Raw genomic sequence first — 17,384 nt, forward strand, 5'->3', positions numbered from 1 at the left:
GGCTGTCCCTTTGAGGTATCTCAAAACCTTTTTTAGCCGAACCCCAGTGATGATCGGATGATTTGTCGTTGAATTGTGCGAGCACAATCACGGTGTATGCTATATCCGGCCTCGTACATACACCGCCAAGTACATCAATGAGCCTACCAGCTCTTTGTACGGATGATTATTTCGAAGATTTTCCTCGGTCTTCTGCTGTTCCCTCGATTTTTGTACTTGGACTCGCTGGTATTTCCACCGGGTTACAGGAATCCATTCCAAATTTCTTCAAAAATTTCCAGAACGTATCCTCTTTGTCCCATTTTGATCCCGTTTTGTTGATCAATTTCGATGCCTAAGAAATATTTGGCTTCTCCAAGGTCTTTGATGCCTATTTCTTTATTTATTTCATGTTTTACGTGATCCAGCAGCGCCTCATTGTCCGAAAATACCAACATATCATCTATCCAGACAGCAATTACGATGATATTATTTTCGTGCTTCGCAGTGAATAAACACGGGTCTGATACCGTCGGTTTGCAATCCAATTTTTCTTAAAATTTTGGTTAAATGGTCGTACCACATTTTTCCTGATTGCTTTAACCCGTAGATGAGCCTTCTTCAAACGCATACTTGGTTCTTTTTCTTTAATGCTTTCTGCATCTCCATAGCTGCTTTGTATGTCTTCGAATCACGTCTTTCAGTTTGTGACGATGTCATTCACGGCCTCTGTTAGCCCCCTCAGGCAGTTCCATGTACAGCTCTTCCTTGATCTCACTGTTCAAATATGCCGTCTTGACATCCCAATGCTGAACTTTGGTATTAAACCCTGCTGCTAATGCCATCGCAGTTCTAATCGACTCGAATCTTGCCACCGGAGCAAATGAATCGTCGTAATCAAATCCTGGTCGTTGAGTAAACCCTCGTGCGACGATGCGCGCCTTTCTGCGCTCGATTGTACCGTACTGGATTTAATTTATTCTTGAGTACAGTTCGTGTACCGATGACGTTCTTATTTTCCGGCCTTGGCACTACTTTCCAAGTCCCATATTCGAGATGTGACTTCACCTCGTCCATGATAGCACGCTTCCACAGCTCAGCGTCATCTCCAGTTAATGCTTTATCTGTTTGCACGTCGGCATTGAACACTAACTCCTCGAAGATGTGCCTATCTTCGTTGTTGCATTCATCAGAATCGCAGGAGTCTTTTTGCTCGCGGGTGTCTCTTTCCAACTTGCACAAAGGATGATTCTAACGGCCTTTTAAAAACACGACCTTGCTCGTCGTCAATGAATACGTCGTTGTCACCAGTATTTCATATCTTTTCCGCGGCCTGATCCAGTGCTAGAGACACTTTCGGGTCTACGATACTTTCGTGGACGGCCTCGGCTGCCGGTCCGTATCTTAGGCGGTCTGCCGACTCTTTTTCCTTTGACGATGAAGATCTCCCCGTTTTCCTGCTCGTTGACGATTTCTTTTTCTTCTTCTTCTTCGAATTCAAGTGGGGTCCAATTCGACCTTCGCGTAGATTATCTCTGGCTGGTCCTGAATTTTCGATTGTTGATTCTCAAAATTTTTATTTTTTATCGACTCTTCCAGTGGATCAACGTTGGCTCTCGATGACCCCATATTCTTGTCAAAACGTACATCTCGGGTCACGACCGTTTTTCCAGTATCCAGCCGCACTCTGTACGCTTTTGATTCCAGGTCGTATCCTATGAATCTACCTGCAGCAGCTCTCGGGTCCATTTTTTCCAAGTCCGACTGTTTTATCTAACACGTACGCTCTCGAACCAAATATACGCATGTGTTTGAGGTCCGGCAACTTGCCGTGCCAAATCTCGTACGGGGTTTTTTCCACCAATACATGTACTTGGACAGCGATTCCTGATATAATTCGCCGTCGCAATGGCTTCAGCCCAAAATGATTCTGGCATCCCGGTCTCGATCAGCATGCATCTGGCTGTATCCAGCAGCGTTCGGTTCTTCCTCTCCGCTACACCGTTCTGCTCAGGTGTGTACGGCGCTGACAGTCTTCTCTGGATCCCCTCCTGCTTCAGGTACTCGTCGAAATCTCCATTTCGGTATTCCCGACCGTTGTCCGACTGTAAAAATTTAATTTTTCGGCCAGTAAATTGTCTCAACAAAATTTTTATATTCTTTGAACTTACCGAGTACTTCGGATTTCTTCTTCAAGAAATACACCTCGCACCACGTACTGTAGTCATCGGCAAACGTCACCATGTACTTCGATCCGCCGTTGGAATTTGCCCTCATTGGCCCGCAAACGTCGGTATGTACAATCTCTAGTGGCACTCTACTCCTGTCAACCCTTTCTGTGAACGGTCTGGCAGCCTGCTTACCGCGACAGCAAACGTCGCATACTGTTGCTTTGCCCTTGGAACGACAAATTTTATCCCGGTTGCCAGCTGCTCATCAAATAATTTATTGACTGCATCCATGTGTATATGCCCAAGTCTCCTGTGCCAAATTTTCGGTGAAATTTTTGCCCCTTTTCTAAAAGGTTTTTGACTTGACGTGTCCTCAGAATTTGCTTGCGCTCGCGTAACCACCTGCGCATGTTCAGTATTTTCTTCTCTTACAAAGTACAGGTCTCCCAGTCTATCGGCGATAATCACGGCTTTGCCATCTGTATTACGTACCTCAGCTAATTTTGTCATTGAAGATTACTGTATTACCTTTGTCAGTAATCTTCGATACCGACATCAGATTAGTTCTTAATTCCGGTACATACAGCGTGCCATGCAAGTTCGCGGTTGAAATAACTCCACCACTTACATTTATCTTGGCTACGCCCTTTATATTTGCATTTGTCGATGCTTCTGTTGCTAACTTGAGCACCGAATCGCACGTGTCACACCGTATCTTCAAGAATATCCTCGTCGCACCGCACACATGTGAGTTGTGCATCCCACTATCCAAACACCACTTGGATTGGCTACGACCTTGAACATTGTTGACCTCTTCTCGGTTCAGTTCCGAGATGTAAAAATCCTGTGCTACCCTAGCACTTCCTTGTGTTGATCTTCCATCCTCCTTTTCGGGACAATTTTTGGCAAAATGGCCAACCTTGCCGCATTTGAAGCATTTTCCCTTGAAATTACCTTTTTCGCCGCCGCTGCTACGTCTACCAAAATTACGTGTTCTGGATCTGGCCATGAATGCTTTGTCTTCGGCGTCTTGTGAATCGCCTACCCTGGCCAAACATTCATTTAAGATTTTTATCTTGAGCTCTTCCGGCTTTGGCAATTGATCACGACTTTCGATTACGCATCTAAAATTCTCAAAACTTGGTGGCAAAACCGTGCAGTATCATAGTAGTTAACAGATCTTCATGAATCTCGATATCCATTTCCGCCAATTTGTCAACTACGTCGAAGAAGTTGTCCAGGTACTGTGTATACTTTCCCCCTCCTTCACACTTGTGCACGAACAGCGACTTCAATAACGTGGCTTTCCTTGCCGGCCTTTTGATGCGTAGATCGTTTTCAAGTTTCAGCCACAGCTCACGAGTTGTCTTACAATTTTTAATATTTTTCAACTCTGATGGCGCCATCGCCAAAATGATGCTTGCCTGAGCTGATTGATCTCCATCTTCCCACTTGACTATAGCGCTTCCATTTTCAACACTTTCTGCCGGTTTCTGGTGAGACTTCCATCGGCATACGGCCATAATTTCTTCTGAATCAGCAATGCCCGAATTTGAATTTTCCATGTGTCGTAATTGTCCTTCGACAGTGCTTGTATATTGCTACTTGTACCAGCCATCCCTTTTAGGTTATACAAACCACTTTTTAACACAACGTGATACACACACTTAATTTCACTTTTACTGACTTTTATTAACTTTTAATGCCCAACGCTATCACACAAACGTTACTGGGCCCATAACCTGTTGTAAATAAATAGTCAGAGGATTAATAATCAAGTTAATGTTTATTAATTAGCAAATATACACATTAAGCACACCGACAATGTAACACGTGGAAGACGTACGGAAAAGAATAATAATATTTATCTATAACAGCTGTTGTAAAAGTTGGCGCATGCGCACGTTGATTTCTTTGCTGTCGTAGTGTGTGTCTGTGTGAACCACCAATACACGCGGGTATTGTCAATTATTTATAACAAGTATAGTTGTAGTGTTTTTAGGAATCTACAATTACTAAAACATAAACAATATTCTTTACCCAACAGTCTAAATTTAATAGTAAAAAATGTTAGTAAGTTGAAGTCGCCAATCAGAAAGAGGACAAGTTGATTTTTGCTTTGATCCAATTCTAATTTTAATAGAGAAATAATAACTTGCTAAACGAAAATCATGAAACAGAACAAGGTACACTTCGTTAACATGTGAGAAATCCAACTTGTGTTTCCTCTAAATCTGTTTGGTCGTTTGGATAATACAGTTCGTAATGTATGAGACTGAAGATCCAGAATCTCTGCTTGATACTGGTATGGATTATTTGATTATATTGTATCTAGCATGGAAAGTGAGTTAAGTTGAAACCATTGGCTTAGAGTTACTCTGGTGTGAGTTACTTCCTATCCCTTTACACCAGCTGTCACCTTACAGTAGAAAAAGGAGTTTAGCATGTTACAATCAATGAATGAAACATCCTTTTACTATTCAAGATCTAATGGTCCTTTTCAAAGAAAATCAGAAGTTTTATTGGCCTTTAGCTACTCCAAAGATTACAAAACGCTTCGTCAAAATAACAATTTTTCATCTTGATTCCAGTGATATTGTATAAATATACACTACTTTGCAGTCATATCTGTTATAATAAGTACTTAAATCTACTCAAATAAATAAAACATTAAGAACACACAGAAACATAGAATTAAAATCTAAAATTTAAAATAAATATAATAAATTATGTAGTATCCTTATTTTTTCTTCTTAACCCTCCATCGGAGTAATGACGTTCTGGAACGTCACTACATCATTTGTTCATAGGAGTTTCCTCCAGGATGTGAATACATAATACACTCCCAAAATAGTAAGAAAAATTTTGTTTGATTTTTTAATGAAAATCAGATATTATTACTATAAAAAGCTAACATTTACTTATGTTGAGAAAACACAAAGGCTAAAATTTGTTATTTTTGTGTGAAAGTGCTCGAAACATGGATTAATACACAGTGGTAAACCACACTCTTTACATTCAAACGTCGTATCCTTCCTCTTCTTTTCTCTGCTTGAGGAATGAGAACAGACGTAGCATCTCTTTTGTGTCTTCCGTGTCTGACCTTCTGGCGTCGGCAGTGGCTGGGGGAAGTGTCTGCCGGTCAGGCGGAGTGGATGTTGGTCTCTGGTAGCGGCTGGCGGCGGCACGATCCTCGACGCCGCGGCTAAAAATTCCTTCTCTTGGAGTGTGATGTGTTTTCAATATTTTTTCGGATGAGGTTTAGTCTAAAGTCACAAAATCCACTTTTCTTGTTTTTTTTATTACAATCCTTCACTCCATAATCGTACTGAAAGCCCCCCTGGTCTTATGTCGTCACTACAAGTTCTCGTCTTCTGGATCCATTTCACAAAACAAAAAAATACTTGAGTAACAATAAACTACACTATTTCATCATTGTAGAAGAAACTGCACAAAGTGAATTTTACAGCGTAGCAACACAATGCGCTCACGGTAGAAGTTGTTAGCGTCCAATTGCTGTTGACAGTAGAAATCGCGGGAATCCGTGTGCGGAAAAAACCTTTACAGCCGCTCTGTAGTTGAAAGCAGCTGATAGTATTTACCTCGGGAAACTGCGCTCAGTTATTTAAGGTTAGGAACAGTGGGAGGATTTCTTCCATAGAGGAAAAACATAAGAGCTGGTACTTGTATTGTAAGTCATAATTCATTGACGTTCTAGAACGTCCTTACTATTTTCACATGATTTTTAATATGACGTTCTGGAACGTCAATACTATTTAGTAACAAACACCTATACTCGTTAAAGGGTTAATAACATATCACATTTCATATACTCCTCAACAATGTAAAATTCCTAAAGTTTAAGCCACTCAGACATATTTGATTTAAATTGTTTTAAAGGTAAAGCTCGAACAAAAAGAGAAAGCTTATTAAATAGGTTTAATTACTAGTATTTAGTGCTTTTATATTTGTCTAGCCTTATATTAGGAATTCTCAAATTATCGTTTGATCTGGTATCATACTCATGGAGTGTACATTATGTTTAAAATTTGTCTTAATTTTCTTTTACTAGGTTTCTTTTAATTAGGTTGTAGAAATGTATGTACATGCCAAAGTCAATTTTAAGCCTATAAAAATGTTGTCTGCAAGACTCTTGGCAAGATAATCCAGCTAATATTCTAATTCCTTTTTTCTGCCAAACAAAAACTTTTTTGCTGTACTGGAATTTTCCCACAGTTGAATGCTGTAACACAAGTGGCTACGAAATAAGCCGTTGTACGTAAAATAATACAATAGCCATTAACTAAGGATATGTTGTTTCTCAGCGGCTTTCCTGACACAGACTGTGTGTCTGGACGATATGACGGTCAAGTTCGAGATTTGGGATACGGCCGGACAGGAGCGCTACCACAGCCTCGCTCCCATGTACTACAGAGGTGCTCAGGCAGCCATCGTCGTCTACGACATCGCCAATCCAGTAAGAACAACCTTTCCCAGTCAAGTATAGTTATTAATTTAATGTCAGTTTCAAAACGTGCCGAAATGCATCTTTTCTAATTGGATTGAGGTATTTTTTTGTCTTTTTTTCCTTTTTTTATCAACTTGTCTAGAATCAAGAATAATTGTTATTGTGCAATTTACAAAGTCAGATTTACAATTAACCGTTTTCTTAATATAAATCTCTGTCTAAAGGGCAGTTGTCAAATTCTCTGTAGTTAAGGTAATAACAGGTAACAATGAAGTTATAATAACTAAATAAATATATAAATAATCTATACTAAAACTATGATAACAATTAACGCATACATACACTTAATACATAAACAGAAATAAAGCAAATAAAAACCAATTTATCAATGTAGTTAAAAATGTATAGTGTATATTCTAAAAAACAATCAATAGAATAAAATACATTTTCTTTTAACCAGCTTTCCACTATTTAAAATCTTTTTATAGGTACAGACAATGCTGTTTCCTGTAGTTTGTTAAATAGCTTAATAGCTCGGTCCTTGGACCAGTTTTGTTTATTTTATTTATAAATGACTTTCCAGAACACTTGAGAGAATATTGTCAAATGATCATGTACGCAGACGACACAGTTCTGCTTGCAGCAAATAGAAATACTGAACAACTGGAAATTAACACGTACATAGCTTTCAACATGGCTCAAGAATATACAATGAGAAACGACCTCGTTCTCAATGAGAAAAAAACAAAACAAATGACTCTAGGCAGTAAAAAGGCCTTTGTAACTGAACTACCAAATATCCAAGCAGCTGATGAAGTTAAACATCTTGGCATAATACTTGACGAGAACATGCGCTGGAAAAACCATATAGACAGCCTCTGCTTAACTCAGCATTGTTTGCATTAAAGAGAACCAAGACAACTAGTACTCATGAAGCCACGAGAACAGCATATCATGCGTTATTCGAAAGCCACCTGCGTTATGGAATAGCAGTCTGGGGTGCTTCTTCAGCTGGCAATCTCCACAGAGTTCTGGTGATGCAGAAAAAAGCAATAAGGTTAATGGCTGGAATAGGACCTAGAGAGAGCTGCAGAAACATCTTCAAAAACTGGAAAATATTGACAGTAACATCCATTTACATCATAGAAACCATACTTTACTGCATAACTAAGAATCCTCCAAAACAAAGAGATCTCCACGGCCACTACACTAGACAAGCAGGGGATTACACTCTACCAGTCCATAGAACAGCATTATACGAGAAAAAACCATCATATGCTGGAATGAAACTGTTCAACAAGCTACCAGATCATCTGAAAGACAACCCAAGAGCTATAAAGAGAACCTTACGGTGTTGGCTGCAAGACCACGCATACTACACGCTCGATGAGTTCTTCTCATGGAATGATGAATTTTAAAAAGACCTCTCATTTAATAATACAATTCACTTTTAAAAACTTTTTGACTCTGTAACATGTCTTGATGATGTTGTTAATAAAGAATATTGTCTATTGTCTATTAATTTTCATATATATGTGGCTGCTTTTACTTTTTTCAAGTTTGACAGTAAGTTCTAAATATAGAATGTGGTTTTTTTCTGGTAAAATAACTATGAATTTCATTTCTATTTAAATAAAAGTCTGTGTTTGTGGATTAAAAAGAGCTGTGGAACAAAACTTCAGTGACAGATCGTAAAAGTAGTGGACAAAAATAGATTATTTTATTTAGATGTATTATTTGATATGTAATTACAACATGTTTACTTAAATTTGTGTAAAGAGATAATTAGATTTTCTCTACAGAACCAAATATAATTTCTAACGAGTTTCATGATTACGAATAGTCTAACAGCATTTTCAAAGATGTGATGGCTGCCGCAGGATACGTTTGGACGCGCCAAAACCTGGGTGAAAGAACTACAGAGGCAGGCATCGCCTAACATCGTGATAGCGCTGGCTGGTAACAAGGCGGATCTGGCCAACAAGCGAAGTGTAGAGTACGATGAAGCGCAGGCCTACGCCCACGAGAACGGTCTACTCTTCATGGAAACATCGGCCAAGACAGCTATGAACGTCAATGACATTTTCCTTGCAATCGGTAAGTCCTAACATCAACTTGTAAAAGAAGGAAGAGAGTAGTCTTTCCGAATGCAAAGAATATTACTCTTCTTGTAGAGATTGTTTTAACCCTTTACACGCCACTAATAAATCTATTAACTTTCCTATAACGGCAAGACTAGTAAAAAGTTTTTGTTTAAAGCTTATTTTTATTATAACTAAATTATAAAAGGTAAAAGTATACAAAAGGGCATTGTACTTAAAATTAGCGTATTTATTCATAAAAATAAAAAAGAACTATTAACATAACTGTTTAGTTTTAATAAATTTTAATTTCAATGTAAAATGTAATTAAACTGAAGAGTTTAATCCCCTGGTATTTTTAAACTTCCAAATCGGTTGCAAAAATGTGAAAATCGAGCAGGAGAGTATATTGAAGAATGTTAAAAAAATAATAAGCTGTTTAATGTTCTCAAATAAAGGTTAAAAAATAAATTACTTTTTATATTTGATTTACCATCGTATTTCAATGATAATCACTTATAATTTTTTTAGCTTGATAGATTTTAAACCAACTATTAGACACATTCGGACAACTAGATAATGTGACTGAAAGTCACCATTTTTAAGATCTGTATGTGGTGGTTAGCTGACATTGGTGTAACATTGATGTATGTGTCTGATGGTTGGATTCGGTTTGTCAAGCTAAGAAAAATATTATCCGAGACAAAATTATCATTTTATATTTTTATCTCTTGATACCCTCCGACTTTGTCACCACAAAAAATAGAGCGATTGAAAATAATTTCTTTATGGATTTCAAGAAAAACTGGGATATATGTTTACACGATGCAAATTGGTTTTTGGTTCCGGACTATACATTTTAGTCTAAACATATGTGAGGAAGAAGAAGAAACTATTAATTAGTCAGCTGTGCTATACATCCAATCCAACCTTAGGGGACCAGGCACATTACTAATTATAAACGAGCCGGCCAAAGAATGGCTGTAACCAGCAGTGGTTGCCATCTGGGCACAAAGGGATCAAGAACATGAGTATTGATAAAAATTTAGAACCGGAAATGTCGTGTACCTGTGAAAGTTGGATTTGTGCTCTAAAACAAGGAAAACATAGAACCAAACTAACAAAGCCAGTCAAGTGGTTGGCAATTTCAAATAATATAACTTTTTAATGTTCTAACTTGCTGCTTTTCCTTTCCTTTTTTTAACATTGATGTTTCCTACATTTAGTTGATTGACAGCTGTTATAAATTCAATGCACAGTATATGGATGACATAATTATATCGTCATGCAACGATTCAGTAATGACATAAAATGATGTAATTTCATTTAGCTCTTACTGCATTGAATCCACATGCTGTGAAAACTAAAAGATTATTTTTCAATAGCTTTAGTTACTAAAATAAGGCCCTCCACAAGCTAAATGAAAATCCTCCTAATTTAATAGCCCTTTATCACTTAAACAAAAAATTTAAAGTATTTGCGTTTGATTAATTTAAATATTAATAAATGGATTAAAATGCTGATAAAAATATATGATAATACTTTTGTATTTTTATATAAAACTATAACACATGCTGTGAAAAGTAAAAGATTATTTTTCATAGCTTTAGTGACTAAAATAAGGCCCCACACACGCTAAATGAAAATCCTCCTAATTTATAGCTTTTCATTACTTGAACATAAATTAAAAGTATTTGCCTTTGTTTAAATTAAATATTAATAAATGGATTAAAATGCTGAGTAAAAATATATGATAATAATTTTGTATTTTTAAATATTGATTATAGAACTGTAAAATCTGTGAAAAATTACATTTTGGCGCATTTTACGAATTAAAATGCACTCCAGCATGCCTATTAAATGATCTGTGTCTTGGTTATCACAATATGTAATTTTATAATTTATAGACTCCTTGATATTGCGTGGCAACCCAAACTTTTAAAAGACGTAAGTGCTGTGAGGGTCTTAGAGAAGATTTGGAAGGACTGCTTTTTTATCTGACTGTTACTTAGTGAAGAGAAAAAAAATGTTTTCAGAAATGTCCTTGTTGAAATGCATGAAACATATTTTAAATAATATGGAGATTCCCTGGAAGATTGAAGTGTAGAAACTAATAATAATAATATTCTTTATTGCATGAAACAATTACAATACCCCATGGCATGAGTCAACGTAACTATATAAAATACATAAGTACATCAGATAAATGATGTTGGTCAAGGTAAATATATACAATGCAATACAATTCTTGTATGTATCAGAACCGGGGGTTTCGTGGTTGTTGTTAATTTCAAAAATTTTCATCCCAGCGGCTCATCATGAACTCATCAGTTGAGTAAAATGCCTAATGGCTAAGGGCATATCCAACGTACAGTTTGGTTCCCCGGATATTAACATAGTATCGTGTGATTCCAGCGAAAAAGCTGCCGAAAAACGAGCAAGCCGGAGGTGGAGGCACGAGCGGCCAGGGGCGGCGGCTAGTGGAGTCGGAGGCGACAACGAAGGCCCCCGGCAGTTGCTGCAAATGATCACTCCCTGTGCCACTGCAACACCGTCGTAAGTGCAAACAATGCTACGGAAACTAATATGAAATCAGTCTACATCATTAGAAAACGTACTTCAAAATATTGCTCTTGTTGTGCATTGCTGCAAAGGATATCTATAGAATTATTTTGAATTACTTGCGATAAAGATTATCACAAATTTTGAAATTAAATTCTAAGAAAAGTAAAAGTGATGCAAATATCCTGATATTTATTGACTACTGTGACTACTTTAATATATTGTAGACTTTGCTCTTTCCTGGGATGAGTAGGGTTTATAAGTTTTTGTCGTCTTACGAATTAAACAGAACAAGAGTTCAATTTCATCAGAACTTTTACTGTGCACTGCCTCTCTCTATTGTGAAATTTAAAATATCCACAAACAAATGGGATATTTCATGCCCACTGAGCAATTTGTCAAACTATTTGCATTTGTAGATTATCATTCAAATGAACTCTTTGAAGTCCAGGCCGTACTTCTAGACACACCAGCAATTAATAAATCCAGTTTACTTGCCAAAAAGGCCACTTTTGACTCACTCCCACAAAAACTGGTGTAGCTCATCTATAAATAGTAATATGTGTATAAATTATATTAAAATTTTTTTGTTTTACTTATAGTTTTTAAATAAAATTAATAATAATTTTTTTTAACTTTTCTTCTTTCAATGTATTAGTAATTTTTCTAATTTTGTTTGTTGAAACTAGGATAAAAATTATTTCAAGGAAACCATTATCATTGTAAGAAAATATACATATTTTCACACAAATACAGAAAAAAATCATGTGAATACCTTGAGAAATAAAGGAAATATTTTTCCAAAAACTTATTTGTTTGATACATCACTGCCTTCCGAATTACGTCTTTCTACTAAACCAAAAAAGTTTAAAAACTTTTAAATAATAATAATCTGAAATTATATTTATTTATGTTTTGTTTTATACTATGTTACAAACTACAATAAAAAAATTAAAGGAATAATGTAATCATCAAATGAAGGGTACACAGCCGTTGTCAAGTATAATTCTAGAGCCAGTGTGTTGGCCCGTGGCCGTCAAAAGTGTTTAGTAACCAGTGTTGCTACTTCCATGGAGTTAATACTTATTACACAATGTACTATATTAACTCATATTGAAATTTGTTATATTTGTCAAATCAATAACTAGGGGATTGTTTAGATTTTGTTTTTTAGATTACGTGGAAGAATTAGATTATACTGCATTAATAAAGAAATTATTAAACTGAGAGCACACCTGTTTTGGACTTGATATTGTGTTTTTACTATTACTGTACTTACACAGTCTATAAAGGTTATGTAACTCTCTGGATGTGGTAACCCCTCTGAGTAGACTAAATTCCGACTGAACAGAAGAACGTATCCAGTACAGTACAGTCACTGAAGGTGAAAATGAGGTAAAAGCTCGCAATTTTTTCGGATTGCATGGATTTACTTGAAAATTTGCATACCACCTCATCTGACACTCAACTTCAAAATTGATATTGTCTCAATGTGTGCTTTTTACAATTTGGGGGTAATAACTACCCTTGTTCCAAAAAATGTAAATAGCCCAGATTTACGAATTTTAAAGATTTAATTCATATTTAAATGTGTTGAATAAAGTGCCTTTCATGTTTTTAATTTAATGTATGAAATTAAATAACTTTCCTGTCCTTAAATCCTTAAAAACTATCCCTTTATGTCCTAAAAGATGGGGGGGGAAGTTTTTAGTGGCTAAAATGAACTTTTGGTGCTTTCACAACATATTATATATCTTTTATTATTTATTAAAAAAACTTGTCACTCATTAAAAAGCTGCAACCCTTAAAAAGTAAACTAACAATGAATTGCACTTACTTAATTGCATTGTTTGCTGTCAAGTAATAAATTTGAATACCAATATTTTTCTCATAAATGTGTAGAACCATTTTATTTTGATTTAAACTCCATTAGTTCTCATGCTAATGAATTTTACTCAATTTAAAGGTTATTCAAGTACTTTAAAAAATGTTATACAAGACTTTATAAGAACTGTTAAATGATATTGAATGGACAATTTTCAGCTATCTTCAAAATCAACTTCAACTTCAAAGATCTATTGCTCGAGTAATATACTGCCTACAAAAATAAAATCCTTTGCAATCTCTTTGTTATTTAATGATCTTTATATTTGTCTCGCATCAATTTTCCTATCAAACTTGTAGTTTTTTAGATATTAGCAAAACAATGCTAAAAATCGTGCGTTTTTGAGCTAAAACCTACCATCTTAAGGTGCCAATATCTCATAAAGTATTAACTGTACAACACATTCTCATAGAACATTATTTGTTTAGAATCTGTCCCTCTCTCTCGAATGGTGAGATTATTTTTCATTATAAAAATTCCGTCCCCTAGAAAAGGTGGCATCCACCCCTATGGTAAAAGCACACATCGGTGCTATATAACTTATTTTTTTTGCTACACCCTAGCTACAGTCCAAATTTCACGCCAATCCATCAAATCCGAAAATATTGCTTCAGTGACTGACTACCACTAAGGCACAAAATATTCCATATATTTATGTGTTTGTTTTAATGTTTCTGTATAAAGAACAAGGGGAATAATCTACTGATCTGGTAAGGTAAGCCTAATTTCCAACTTAATTTTAATTTCCAACAAGCTGCTTTACACATTCATGGTTGGTTCCATTATCCAAACTAAGTACATGTATATTTAGTCTTTTCCATATTGTACATAAGTTTATTTGAGAGAAACCAATTGAGTATATCCGATTGAGCTATTTCCATTGTGACAAGCAAATCAGCTACACTTTTATTACTATTACATAAAATTGAGTCATTGGTAAGTCTGTAATTTAAAGATTGTTACAAGACCATACTTTGTTTTACATTCAGATGGTATGCTCTATTCAAGGGCTCTTTATTCTGATGTTTTGACTTGCACAGAAAACCTCTGTGTTCTGTTGTGTGAATAAAATATTCTGATTCTGATTATTTCTATTGGCTGGATTTTTAATATGAGAAATTTATGTAGAAAATTGCAATGGCGTTACATTCCACCTGGATTTTTGGCAGTAAGGGGTTAATGTAATGTTTGGGAAATGGACATTGGAAAAAGGTGAAACCAACAATAAACACTTGTGTTAGCTGTTGTTTGAGTTTCAAAGAATGGAGAGACTATATGACTAAAACAGTTATTCACAACCTAAGCTGCTCCCTTTTATATATTTCTTTCTATGACAAACAGCAGAAATTTTACTAGGCATAAATAATTAATTAAAAATAATAATGAAAACGAATAAGTAAAAATATTATAGAATTGATTGCTAAATATAATTATTGATTGATAGCAGTGTACTAAACAAATTCATCGCTGTTTATTGTTTATTAATATTCTTTTGTACATTATCATAGACATAAGAACAAGGGTCATAGAAATAAAATTCATTAAGTTGGTAGAAAAGATGTTTTTGTAGCCAGACATTGTCAAAACTGCAGCCTGTTGGTCTTCTTCAGGTCCTGTGGAAGGGTATTCCATAACTTTGCTCTTGTGTAGGTCGGTTTCCTTTCTGTTGCCGACATTCGCTGTAGGCCTAGTGTCGGATTTATCATGTGATGACTAACCTGCTGACAACTGAAGCCTAACTGTCTGTTGCAGGTGTACTCCATGCGTAGCCGGTGGGGACATGTTGTATGGGAGTGTCACTGTTGCGGACTCATATTTTGGTGATAGGGCTGCGTTGCGTTCCATTCTCTGTATATATATTTCACTTTTATCTTGCATATTATTTATTAGATACCCTTATAGAAATATTAATTCAGTAATTAATAAATTCCTTCGTTGTACGGCCATTGGAAACCTGTTGGAAATTTTCTTTCTCCGCGGAAAGAATGGGAGTTTGCTGTGATGATGAGATATCAGGTGTGAAAACGAGCAGCTCGGCTCACCGCCCGACGTGTGCATTTTATTACTGTTAGTTAATTGATTTGTGATGATAAATTCCTTTATTCTCTGTTACTATTCATTTTATATCATTTGTATAGAGTGAAGTTTATTTAGATTTTTAGTAAATATTGTGTTTAAATATATAGTTTGTACAATTGTGCGGCTGGATATCGTGGGTGGACCAAGTTTTCACCGGACTGCCCATTACGACTTTCCAAATGTGGTATATATAAATATTGAATATTGTATTGTTGTTTTACACTGTCGATAATAGTAATATTGATATAATATTGATTTATAGATGTATTAACATTTTCTAAATAAAGCTGTGTACTTTTATTCTTTTAATATTACTTAACCGTTAAATTGAGAAAACAATATTTTGTGGTTACATATAATGACATATGTTGTTACTATGCTTGAGTAAATAAATATATATATATGCTGGCGAGAGCCAGTTGTTGTAATATAAGATTGGCTTGTCTTGCTTTCTGTATGCACGACATTTATCATGATATTGTACAGGATACTAAGTAATAAAAATTATTGAGTAAAATGCTTTTAATAATACCCAATTCTGCAATAGGACGTAGTGCCTCAAATTCCTAGATGTTTGCTAAACAACAAATACATGATTTGTAGCATTAGTACGGTTACATATATGTACAATAAGTTTTACTTTTTGATTAAGTAGATTAAATTTAAGGGGGAAATGGTATCTAAAATTTTAAATTTTTTATAACCATTTCATAGGCATTTATCGCCCAAAATGTCGAGAATGTTTTTAAAATTTTCATACCATTAAAAACAAAAATCTTGGTATTGCCAGTTTTAAATTCACATATTATTCTCCATTTGATTCTGAAAAAATTATACATTACTTCTTATTTGAATTTTTTTTAACTTTAAAAATATTTACGTAACGCTCCAAAATAGTCACTAATTTCACTACAGGATAAAATGATCCCCACTTCTAGGGTTATTTTTTCTTAACCCTCCGACTGATGACCGACGGCACAGCCGTCTATTTATATCGCTTGTGAACTGATAAAGACGGCACAGCCGTCGGTCAACTTTCCGTTGTTATTGCGCGAAAACCACAAAGGTTATACAAAAGTAATTTACACCAGTTGATTTCTATGCTCATATTTAACGATTCATTTTATATAGTTTACGTTCGTATTATTACTCGTTGTCAGCTGTTTTCAAACCAAAGGCCGCTCGGCACGCGGCTGACCGGCAACGCAACTGGTGACTCATCGCGGGCGCATTGTTCGGCATTTCGGTATTTGATTCATATATATTATATCACAGAAATACTGATTCTCCTATGTCTAGAGAAGACTTTGTAGACAGCATAATATCAAATTTAGCTAGCCAGGAAGATGCAACACTCAATCCAAATGAAATGGGGGATGGAAGCCATTTACTTGCGCATTTACCTGGTAAAAATGAAAGAATTTGTGTTGTTTGCGCTGATGATCCCTGTGTAAAAAGGAAGAAAAGTGTTTTCTGGAGACCCAGTTGTAACTGTGGTATTCACCCTACGTGTTACCATAAGTTGGAGCACTTCACTAGGCCTACACATTCAGGGAGGAGGAAGAGGACCTACTCTAGTAAAGATGACTAAAAAAAAGCAGTTGTGCATTTTTTCAGTTTTTGAAAGAAAACATGTTTTGTGTTGTAAATATGTGTATATATGTCATAAAGATTTTTGTTCATTATAATATGGTGTATAATTCTTATATTTGGAGTATCTTGATATCTTTATAAGTAACAAAGCTACAAAGCTTGAAACTTTGAAAAAATATTTCTTTTAATTAACATTTTCAGTTTTATGTGTAAATAAAAAAAATATGCTAAAGTAAGTGAATACTTTTATTACTGTAGATTATTCTATGGTTAATAACAAAAAAAATGATATATAACACTTATACCTTTTAATTTATTACATATTTTTAGTAAATTTCTTAAAAATATGCTACACACGGGCAAATTCTAGCTCATCATTCTGGGAGTTTCTTATTATCAGCCGTAGGGTTAAACAAGTGAAACTAATTTCATTATTACTGTTGTCAAACCTTAAACATGTTTGTAAGTTGTGAATTTTCAAGTAAGTGAGCCAAAATTATAGACAGTCTTTAAATTAAATTATGTAAAGTACATAACTGGAAAAATACAACCTTTGAATATTTTTT

At 35.3% G+C, this 17,384-nt stretch overlaps 1 protein-coding gene across 4 annotated transcripts in view; it reads left to right on the forward strand.

The window, feature by feature from the left end:
- Positions 1-15,742, forward strand: part of LOC124364120 (ras-related protein Rab-5C) — a 31,322-nt gene extending 15,580 nt beyond the window's left edge. For all 4 annotated transcript variants that reach the window (XM_046819326.1, XM_046819325.1, XM_046819328.1 and 1 more), the window contains 4 exons: positions 6,476-6,627; positions 8,499-8,715; positions 11,115-11,255; positions 14,899-15,742. In XM_046819326.1, the coding sequence (XP_046675282.1) occupies positions 6,476-6,627; positions 8,499-8,715; positions 11,115-11,227 (482 nt within the window). In that variant the 3' untranslated portion in view covers positions 11,228-11,255; positions 14,899-15,742. The remainder of the gene's footprint in view (positions 1-6,475; positions 6,628-8,498; positions 8,716-11,114; positions 11,256-14,898) is intronic.
- Positions 15,743-17,384: the final 1,642 nt, after the last annotated feature.

This window comes from Homalodisca vitripennis, chromosome 6 (genome assembly GCF_021130785.1).
Source record: "Homalodisca vitripennis isolate AUS2020 chromosome 6, UT_GWSS_2.1, whole genome shotgun sequence".
Lineage (NCBI taxonomy): Eukaryota > Metazoa > Arthropoda > Insecta > Hemiptera > Cicadellidae > Homalodisca > Homalodisca vitripennis.